This window comes from Carassius carassius, chromosome 46, assembly GCF_963082965.1.
Source record: "Carassius carassius chromosome 46, fCarCar2.1, whole genome shotgun sequence".
NCBI classification, from domain to species: Eukaryota; Metazoa; Chordata; class Actinopteri; order Cypriniformes; family Cyprinidae; genus Carassius; species Carassius carassius.
In genome coordinates, this window is record NC_081800.1 from 12,772,805 (window position 1) to 12,784,609 (window position 11,805).

At 37.5% G+C, this 11,805-nt stretch overlaps 1 protein-coding gene across 1 annotated transcript in view; it reads right to left on the reverse strand.

Annotated features, from left to right (window-relative positions):
• Window positions 1-7,390, reverse strand: part of LOC132129231 (kelch domain-containing protein 8B-like) — a 144,753-nt gene extending 137,363 nt beyond the window's left edge. The window contains exon 1 of the mRNA XM_059540740.1: window positions 6,966-7,390. Coding sequence (XP_059396723.1) covers window positions 6,966-7,356 — 391 coding nt within the window. The 5' untranslated portion in view covers window positions 7,357-7,390. The remainder of the gene's footprint in view (window positions 1-6,965) is intronic.
• Between the last annotated feature and the right edge of the window lie 4,415 nt (window positions 7,391-11,805).

An 11,805-nucleotide genomic window follows, 5' to 3' on the forward strand; every position in this document is an offset into this window, starting at 1 on the left:
TAATTTCATTCAAATGTTACGTGTTTCAGAAGTGACACAATGACGCAGCAGCATGCTCGAATTTACAGCGAAAACCTACCCGAACCACTCAAATAAGAAAATATTATTATTAACTAACCCTTGTGAATGGTGCTAAAGTAAGGTGATAGTTTTGTACACTGGCTGGTTATGTACTTGCTCAAATATTGATTTTGGATCTTTTTTTAACAAAACCAGTTATGGACTGGAGCTTTACATACAGCAAAGCTACTAAATTAACTTAATCTTACAACTGAATATGCTGATGTGAACATCAAGTATGTTCTGCTAAAATGTGTCACATTTTTAATCATTTAGGTGAACTGATTTGTTTGGATAGTTTATGCAAATTAACTAATTAAAAACAACAGTTCAGCCATTTGAGTACCAGCATGGCATTTTATTTATTAAAAACGATTTATAAAAAAAATCCAGGCTGTTTTTTTATGGAATTACTTTTGTGCCAATAAAAATGAACTTTTTAAGAAACTAATGGAAACTCTCAATTGAAACTGAATAAAGTGTCTTTGAACCTGAAAAAAACCAACAACAACAAAAATCACAGGCAAAATCTTTGACTTTGTTTTTTATCCACTGCATGTTTTGCTAACTGTTTTCTCTTCTTTCTTACACTGATCTGTACTTACGAATGCACTTCCAGAGTTTTCATTTACGCTTCTGAAGTTTTTGTTCATGCTCCCTTAGTTTTAGTTCACCATTCTGGCACAAATCTCTCCGGGGGGTGTGGCTAGAAGGGATGTTTGCTCATTGGCAAATGAGTGTAGGATTGACAGCTTCTTGACCTGGAAGCGAAGGCATCTGTAAGCACTGCTTTTTTTTGTTTAGTTTTAGTGATATAAAAGCCTTTTTTACCATGTCAATAAAGCTATTTGAACCTGAATTTTTTTTTTGTTTCAGTTTCAATTTATATTTTCATAAGTTTCTTGAAATGTTACATACATTTTTATTGGCACAAAAGTAATTCCATAGTATTTGTGCTACAAAAATACAGCTGATTATAAATCAGATTATAGATCAGATCAGATCAAATCTATTTTTTTAATATTATTGTTGCACCCTTAAAAGGTAATGGATTATATATATGTATAGACAACTATTTGCATATGTCATATTTAATTGTAAGAAAAAAAAATCGAATTTAGACATTTTTGAGCTATTTCCATCTGAAATCAATATCAGATAATGCACTATATAGAGTGTCATGAATATTCAAGAGACTGTAGATCTTTATCCTATGAGAAGGCGTGGACTCAATTATTCATGACACCATGTAACATTTTCTCAAGACCAGCACTTCAAACCCTGCTCGGCCTCCACTGCATACATGCTTTCAATCAATGAAAGATGTTTACTGTATGTGCAACAATAATTTATTACATAAGAGTTTTTAGATGTATGGAGAGGTGGGCCAGGTCTTATTTGAGATGTTTCCACTGACACAAACAGCATCCATCCATCCATATTCTGTGTTAACCAACTATAATGAACTAATTATATACGGCAATCAACAACAAGGAAGAATCTGGAAAGTTATAAAAAATGCAAATGCTCATTTGTGTATATTTTCAAAGCATAGTACAAATGCAAACAGCTGAATTATTTATTCATAATTAATTCTTAATTTAATTTGCTGAAACTATTAATAGCTTGAAGCTTGACAAGCTACAGCTTTTCCAAACACCTTGTCAGCAACTTTTTTTTGCATCGTTCACATGCTTTTGTTTAGCATTGACACAATCTTAGAGCACAACAATATTTTTTTATTACAGACATTTTAGCACTCTATAATGAGAAACACTATAAGAGCTGACCTCAATTCTTACTTGTACAGTTATCTTTTAAAGAGGCAGCACTCTCACTGCGTCCTGCATAATTTACTGAGGGAAAGCTCACTTTGCCTGAATCACATACTTTCAGGAAAAATGGACCAAATGGGTTCAACAGGATTATAGCAGAGACTTTCACCGACATACTTTAAAATCATCTCCAGGGGCTTCTGTACAAACCAAAAGATTATTTTAAGATGCTTCTGTAACAGATGAACAAACTGCCCTTAAACACAAGTACAGTACTTATTTAAAAAGAAAGATGATGTGAAATCTACAGAGATATCTGTAGATCCAGTGTGTCTAGAGGACAAAGGGAATCAATGGTTTGGATCATCAGAGCAAGCGGTTTGGAAGAGTCTCTTACTGTGGTGTATCTGATGAACACAGAGGGCATTATGGGTATTAAGGGGGCAGAAGGGCAATAAGCACTTCTCTCTGCCTCTCTTGTAAAGAGACAAAGAGGAGAGTAGCAGAGCAGTGAGGGAATCATGGATTGGCATTGCAACTCAGCCTGTTCCGTTCTAAAAATGTCTCTGGGTCAAACACACACGCACAGATTTACACACCTGTTGCCTGGCAACAAGAATGCTCTCTTGAACAAATGAGCGTAGGGAAGTGAGAGGGATGGTAGAGAATGAAATACAGATAACAGCAGTCAGAAAGAGAGAGAGAGAGAGTTCACTGTCACAGGCCCATAGGTGTGCTATTAAGAGGGTTGCCAACTTAAGCACAAGAAAACAATGAAGACAGTGGCGACAGCTTATGAAGACATTTATATTTATGTCATATATGCTTTTTGAGCATAAGTGGCACAATTAGTGGCAGGTAACAACTGACCACACAAAATCTGCCAGTGTGCCAGTGTATGCAAGTATGCAGAACATGTAAAGATCAATCTCTGCTCGAATAAAACAATGCTAAAGTGTATTGTAATCTTTATTTACACATGTACTATAAATAGTTGTCTGTTGGCTTTACTCTTTATGGATGCACCAATAGTAAAATTCAGGCTTATACTGATAAAGCCAATAATTATTGTCAAATTATAGCCAAAAACTCATATTTTTAATATTTGTTTTTATAATTTTCAGTGTTTCATTTCTATTAAACTATTTTTTTATATAATCAATATCAGCCTTAACGTGAAAATAATTATCAGATTTTCTGTATCAGACAGAAATCAATGATTTCTTATTTTTAGTGTTATACAAAAGTGTCCCACATATGAATTTAGCAATTTAGCTAGTAATATGTTGTAATTAGACATTTTATGAAAAATGAGGCATCTGTCTTAGACTGTAATCTGTTCTGTAACAGACAACCATGCTAACTTTCATGAAACCAAATAAATTCATCAGATCAATTATTAAAAGTTACTTTATTTTATTTTAACAGCAAAAAAATCCAGTGAAAAATGTGCACCAATGTATAAGAAATTAACTAAAAGTGAATAATGCTTTACATTTCACCCTTCACAAAATACACGTACTACCATTCAAATGTTTTGGATCAGCAAGAAAAAAAAAAAAGACATTAATACTGATGATAAATTCAGTTTGTGTTTATCATTGCCAATGTCTGTATTTCCATTTCAAAATAGATTTTTGTCATGTATTCTGTCATATATAATGCTGACACAAAATTTACACAAATACCAAAGTGTTACTGTGTTATCAGCTGTATTTCAGGAGTTAAACACTAAAACATGAGACCAACTGCACCCCACATTGGATTTAACACAGGATGATTCTGTGTTATATGGTATGGTTGACAACCTAGAGTGACAACTCACTCCTCTCAGAGTGATGGTGAGACACTCTGTTTCCTTACAGTTATAAGTCTAAAGTCTATATAGAGTTACTTTAAATCTAAAACCAAAAAGACCTTGTCTGCCTAAATAGCCATCCACTTCAAATGCCATTCCAGTGACAAACAGTTCAGCATGACATCCTCACACCGCAACACACACTCAAACTGCATACTAGACAACGGTGCACACCAAAACATTCATGTTTAGAAACAAAAATACGAGATAGGACTTGGTTTTAACTGGTGAAAGCTGAACTTCTCTAGCTTGGGTCTATATCATTGTCGTTATCACAAACAGCATCAGCAAAAAAAAAATACAAATAAAAAAAAAAATCTATTTTCTTTTTTATGATTGAGATCAAATTCAGTATGAGATGTGTTATTTACAAAATCCAGATGGTTTGGCTCAGGCCCTGATTGATATTTGGATACAGAATATTTCTGATAAGCCAAAGGGGTGCAAGGGTAAATGGGATTTCAAAGCCATACAAATACAGAGTGGGCCCTCAAAGCAATCTGTCTCTAAGATGACGTGAAGGATATCAAAGAGAACAAGCCTTGCTCACAGACAGAGAGAGAGAGAGAGAGAGGTGAAAACAGAGGTCTTTGATACCAAAGCCTTGGACAGAATTATTTCTTCATCTACACCTCCTGTATACCCGTATATGTTTGGTATATACAAATTTGTGTTTTGATGACCTAAATGAGAGTGTGTATATTCTATGTTAATACCCATGCAACATATTCGTGTTCTAGGAATCTTTATTAGTTTTTGTATCAACACCCAATCCAGTTACATATGCAAAATACCATGTTCAAACGAGTGGTAAACGCTCCCTTGGAAAGTTTAAGTCCCCATTGGCTCACCAACCCCTTGGAGAAGTGAACTCCATAAGTTAAAAGCCCTCACTTCTCTCTTCTAAATAAATGAATGCACTTTTATTTTATTATGTAAAAAAAAAAATGTTGAAGTGATACGAGACACCTGAAAGTATAGCACAGTGCATGAGGTTATACATTCATTGTACAAAAATATTTGACCAATAAGAATCACGACTCCAGAAAGCTGTATAATAACATCTTTCAAGTTTAATTATCAGGCCACATGGTGGTGGCATATGGCAATTAGCTTGTGCTTGTTTTAATAAGGCAAGGCATGGATCACGCTGGTATTTTTATTCTTGTATGATTTGTGCACCCTGAAAGAGAACACAAGAGACTCTAACTTCATGGAGACTGAACAACAGAGGCATAATTATTAACACACTAATGCACATGGATAAATACATGATACGCAACCCTGCAGCTCATTCTCCAGTGTGTTCATATTTTTCACACATAAAAGTGGCCACAAATTCATATCAATTGGACCTGACAGCAAAACTACATGTACCACGTCTAAATGGTGTTACTCTTTTTACATGCTGCAAAGAGGTTAGTCAATCATAACAGAGGTCATTTATATAGAGGTCTTAAAGGTACAGTAGCAAAAGACTACTTTAAAGGAGAAGTTATTACTATTCTTATTTTTGTAAAAAGCCAGATTATGAGAGTAAAAAATATCAAATATCAAGATTGGAAAAATGCTCATGCAAAAATAAACCCTCTAGTGTTTTGGCTAGTCTAGTGCAGGAAACCTTGACTAACCTTATTATTGGACCTAAAAAATAATAATAAAATTATAGAACTTCTTTATGATATGGCCACTTTAAGATGTGTCCCTCACATCCTCAATATTATTATTTTATGACAAAGGCCAAGAAAACCGATCAGCTGCTCTAGGTATATGAGCAGACAGATCATTTATAATTCTGTGGACGTGACCAAAGTATTCATTAAAGAACCACAGGCTTATGAGCTCTCTCTTGCACATGAACACAAATACAGGTTTTGTTTTAGCAGGCCTGCTGATAGCTTTAAAACGGATCCACAGTCCAGGCCTGAACGCGGCTCAGCCGGTGGAATGCGGCTTAGCTGAAACGAATCCCTGTGAATAAACACTCTTCTTCAGGGTCTCACACTGGATAAGCTGTCACCTGAACACACACCTACACAAGCTAAAGGGGAGGGAGAGTGTGTGAGAGAGACTTTTCTCTGCAGTGTAATTCTTTGTGCCACAGTATGGCATGACTGATGCCTTGATTTGGAGCTGGTATATCCGGAGCACTCAAGAGGCGCCGGCAACGAGAGACATTCATTACAACCACAGTGATTGTAGCAAAGATAACAGCAGCCAAGACTGTACGACTAATCGTGCTCTGATAGACAAAAGAAGAACCACACTTTGTTTTCCCCAGTTACAGTCTAATTAATTTAAAAAATAAATAATTAAAAGCACAATTCAAACATACAATTATGTGAATACATTTTTCTATGGTTAGTATGTTTTTAATTTCCAAATAAAAATTAATTTAGGGGGTGGGGGGGTGAGGGGGTTGGGGTTAAACTTAAAAAATGTCAGGGTATGTCCCAAAAACTTTAGTTAAAAAAAGCCTTAAAAAATGCAATTCTTAAAAAAGTATTTTGTATTACTCTATTTTTATTTTTCCACTGGGAATGAAAAAAAAAAAACTGCTTCAAAATATCAAACGGTGTAATTAACATTCAGAAATGATAAAACAGGAAATGACATCACTGAGAGGTCACTCGAAGACCCTCATGACTGTGTGTCAAGGTCAATTAGATATTTAAAAATAGAACATTTAATTTTGAGGCAGGTTAGCTCAGATTGTGGTGCAACTTCAACAAAAAGTAATGATGTTTATGAACTGAAAAATTCTGTTTACCATAAAAACTAAAAATATATTTAAAAAAATATGGAAAATACTCATTAATATGTGTACAATCACACGCATTCAAGGTATAAGAAAAGCATGGTTTTTACTGGTCATTAAACTGTGGAAATGGTGTAGAAACTAACAAAAACTTTTGTTTTTTCATGGACACTCTTATTTTTGATTAACCCCAGAAACCAAAATTGCGAGAAAATAAGACTCACTTTCATAGAATATGCAATTAATGAAGATTATTTTTCTCACCTCATCAAAATTGGCATAATCAAACCAAATTTTGTGAGGTTCATGCCTAATTTGACAATAAGTTAAGAAACATAAGCATAATTAAGGGCATATTCTCTGAAAACATGTCTTTAAATATCTTACACAATATAGTTTTTATACTTTCTTTAAGTTGAAAAACATTTTTTGCAGTGTAGTAAAGAAAAAAGCATATCCAGCCGGTCTTTTCAACAAAGAATTAGTCAAAATGAGGAGGAAACACTGTTCTTACCGTTCTCCAGCATGGTGATGCCCATAGAGGCCTGGCCCAGTCCAGTCTTCCTCTCCCACTTGCCCTCGTCAGGGTGATACACTTCCACTGAGGCCAGCGGCCTCTGCTGCGCGTCCATGCCTCCCATGACCATCAGCTGGTCTCCAACGGCCACGGCGGATGCCCCGGCCCGAGCGGTGGGGAGAGGGGGCAGCTCGCACCAGTGCTGGCTCTCCAGATCCAGCACCTCGGCAGAGTCCAGAGGGAGGCCGTTCTCACTGCAGCCCCCCAGCACATAGAGGCTCCCAGCCCAGAGCACAGGCGTGCAGTACACCCGCTGCGTGGCCATGGAGGGGAACACCTCCCAGTACAGAGACTTGACCGGGCTCAAAGCCATCTCGGGGATGGGCATGGCTCCAGGACGGCACGCCAGCAACAGAGCATTATACGGGCACGGAGGGGCAGGGCTGAGGAATGCAGAAAATCAAGGCAAATGCATCAACAAACCATCAGGTTAGAGAGCAGGAGAGGCAGCAGGTGGGTGGAGTTGAGCGTTTCCTTCAGTGCTGTCTGTGAAGAACTAGCCCTCACTCCTTGATGATTTATAAATTTTTGTTGCTGCTCTTAAAAGGTGCATCAGGCCCTTTTAAGTCTTCCCTGTTGTCTTCCACGAGCCGTGCAGTTGCAAAAAGAATATGGCAAGAATGTGTAACCCCGACACGATATAAACTAATTTATCCACATGGAACGCTGCTCTGTAGTCCTGCCAAATGTGACAGTGCGACCCTCATGGCTGCCGCTGCAAGGAACAAGAAAAGAGAGACAGTAACAGAGCAAGTTCAAGATAAAAGTCAATATAATCCCACTAATCAAATAGAAAATTCCCAGCTTGCTGAAGGCCGATGTGTGGACAGAGGCAAGCTGTTGATGAGATTGTGGTGCTTTAACAGTTATTCAAATAAACTGTATAATTCAACGGCCAGAGCGCTGACATTTACCACTCACTATTTATTGCCAGGGGCTCAAGGGTGGACGTACATGCATGTGCATGTGCATGTGTGTGTGTGAAAATGCTTGGCCACAGCAGTAATCTGGCCCTCTCCAAAGGTCACTGTGTCTGCAGGGACCAACAGCCCTGGATAGTCACTGAACCAGGCGAATTTGAACCTGTGCATCATTAATTAAAGGCTTCATTATAGTGGGATGTGTGAATGGGATGTCAGTGGTGGAGAGAAAGACAAGCACTAGAAAGCTTACTAGGTGCATGTGTGAGAGAGAGCGGGATCTCTTGGGCTTCTTTTGGGTAATCGCATAGGTAAAGAGAACCAAAAATGTGAGAAAAGTAGATCAGATGTCTCCAGCGTTGTGCATCCCTCTAAACAGCATCATATCTCCAGATGTACAGATGTTTCCTCCTTGGTCTAAATCGGTTCTGCTGTGTAATTAAGATGCTGTGGATGTTGAACCCAAGCCACATGCTACAACACACAGTGCGGGAGGGCTAACGGCTCCAGACTGACTATGAATTATTCAGAAAAACATCAGTTTCATTAGGAGTTAAAGTACTTGCAGCTAGGCACTCGGAGTACAGTTAGTCCATATCATATGACAACATCAGGGACTTCTTTGGGTTTTTTTGTAAGTTAAATTAATCTTGTCGGTCAGCTTTTAGTACACTTTCCTTGGCTTTTCGTCCATGTAGAGAGAAAAGACAGATGCCAAAGTCTCATTTCCTACAGAACATGGGAAAATCCCAGTTGTTTAAGGTCTAGTTTCTCTGTTATAGACTTTAATCCACACAGAAGGAAGCGTCTTCTGGGATTTTTGGGAGATGATGTTGTTACGCGTATGTGCAGTCCTGCAGATCCGTGGGATAAACATCAGCCTAGGAAACACAGAGGAAGTAACAATAAACAAAACTAAGTACTGGAAGAATAGTTGAGGGAGAAAAAAGAGGGAAAAAGAGGCAGAGTGCCAAAAAGAAGAGAAACAGATGTTTTTGGAAGGACTCCAATCTATAATTAGACAGAGACATCATGTCTTGCATAAAGAGTCATGGCTAAAATTGCAGATGGCAACAAAACTAGAAGCATATAAGGCTGTTTATAGATAACACTAAAAATATCTCTACAAAAACAAAACATTTCATAATAAAAATACACACTATGGCATGTCTAAGCATCTTTTTCCTGCTTTCTGAGTGAATTCACTTGTGCTATTATGTTTAAAAAAAAACACTTTTGGACCCATAGGTAACCTAATAAATTGATTTTCTATGAAGTGTGTGCTCACAGGGAGGCATTTCTACATTCACTTCTCCACACTAACTCAAGGTGAGCTGTATTTAGACCCAGAGCCCTAAAGAGGCACTAGTGTATTTTAGAGAAACTTGTGTATTTTAAGGGTGCTGTATTCTACCAAAGCAGGTAAAAGCTGTTTTTCTACTTGTTTTTTTTCTGTAACAACATCAGGTAGCAACCACGAGGGACCCTGAGACAGGTGCAGTCTTTATTTTGGCACATTTCTCAGTTTCAGAAAGTTAAAGGCCCTTGAATCTGCGGAGCACACAGCAAGACCGCATGCAGACAGCTCTTAAAGTTTATAAAATCCACAAAAGACAGGAAACTTCAGTGTTACTAAAGGTTTGAAGTGTCAAAATAATCACATTAAATCAAATTAAAGAGAGTCAGCAGAAATCAAACACAGAGATGCCCAATTACATTTCTTATTGGGTATTTCATTTTGTTTTCCATTAGAAATATCTAAACATCCTTGAAACAATTTGTCAGTGGAGATAGGAATAAACTTAATTCAGTGTTGATAAATCAAGACTTATAAGCAAATTATCATTTATGTAAATAGTTTTGTTTTGAGGAGGTTTACATATTGTTACTGGAAAACAATACAAAAATACTAATTAAGTGTACTAATTAAGTACTAATTATTATTTGACAAATGGCAGTATTGTGGGTGAGTCCAAAAGATAAAAGCCTGCAAAGACAAAAGATCTCTTCATATCTCTTACGCCTGCCCTCCTTTACACTGCCAGGATAATGTGTGTGTCCTTGTTGAGCACTTATTTGTGAACTGTAAAAGGCAGAAACAAACAAACAAAAAAACAAAAAGATTCTTTCCCTAATTAAACCTGTGAGCTCTGAAGGCTAAGACCTCCAGAGCATCATGCCATAACTGTATCCTCAATATGACAGAAACCACATTCTCAAAGGAAACCAAATGGAGAACAGTGGCATCATGACAGACAGACCGACTAAGAGACAGACAGACAAACAGAAGACAGTGCTATTATGTGGTGGAGAACATGATTTTAATTCATTATGATGCTTAATTAATAGAATGAATTATAAATGCTAAGCGGAAAATATGGATCATTCTGATCCCTGATCAATACAGTACTGAGTGAAAAAGATGGACTTGGCCTTGGACTCAGCTGACAGTTTTACAGAAACATGCTGTTGGATGAATCAAGTATTCTGTACAAAACAGTTCTTGGTTTCAGCAGAGCCTCCATGTCTGCTTGGTAAGACTTCTGGCTCTGTCTTCACTGTCTGTGCTGGAAGAGACACAGAGGCATTATTCTCTCTTAAAGATGGGTTCAAGTCCATGCCTGAGCTCCAGATAACATTTAGAATCAGATCAGCCTTAATCCCACAACTTCACGATTGAGCCAGGCTCAAAGAGCGCATTGTCTTTATCTGTTCCCATCATCCCTTAACAGTCTGATTTTTCATGTCTGCTATCGCTTGTGTTCATTCCAAGCAAATGCACACAACAATACTTATCATTTGTTTCCATATTCCACCATCCTCTCCTGTCTCAGTCTCTCCCTTCATGTTACCATTGACAGTCGTCGATCACAGGAGCCCCCACATTTCTCAGGCGTTTAGCCTTTGGCACAAAACATGATTACTTCTGCATGAGAGTTTCCCAGGGAAAGGGAGCTGAGCCGGTGGGGCACTGGAGTAAATGCAGCATGCAGGGTGTGTTCAAAACAGCAGAGTTACACTAAACACTGAGACTCATGCTAAAAGCCATGAAAACATACTGACTGCATTTCTTCTATAATGTGAGGTCCAGTGGCAACATGTCAAACATATTTGATGCAAGTATACTCATAGCTAGGGCAAATATTTAAACTGGTTCCTTCCTAAGGTACAGTGCTTGATAAGCATTTCAATGATTTCATTTTTGCTTTTCAGCTGTGAAAAAGTATCAAAAATGAAGGAAACAGAACTAGGTAAACAGAGCATAATGTAAAATAAACAAAGACATTTAGATATAATGGCCTGGGGATGCAGACAAAGAAAGAATCGTTGTATGTGTGTGTGTGTGTGTGTGTGTGTGTGTGTGTGTGTGTGTGTGTGTTAAGACCGCAGCAAATATATCCTAGGATTCCCTTGGTGAATCAACGAAGCAAACGATTTACTGCCTCACCACTCAATGTTTCTGCTAGTCTACTACCAAAAGCAGAAGACAGGATCCAGTATAAACACACTTGTTTTTCCATCATTTTGGATTGACCTGTTTTTGTACAGAGCTAATGATAGTTTCTGTTGTTAAGTCTGATATATCAGCCAATATTTGGCATTTTTTTTATTATCACCATGGGATGATTAATATAAGAACCCAACACCTGAGCTTGAAAACATGGGAGTTTGCAATCTCTGTCTCTATTAGTTCAGTGTACACAGTTTTATGTAATAATTGAAAGGCAAATGCCATAATACTTTATTAATTCAGCAAACACACATTTTTCAACAAGTCTCTTAATATCTACTAAACATTTAATGCAACAAACTTTGCAAACTGGCGAATCCAGCTGTTAGATCTTCTAGTGCACATA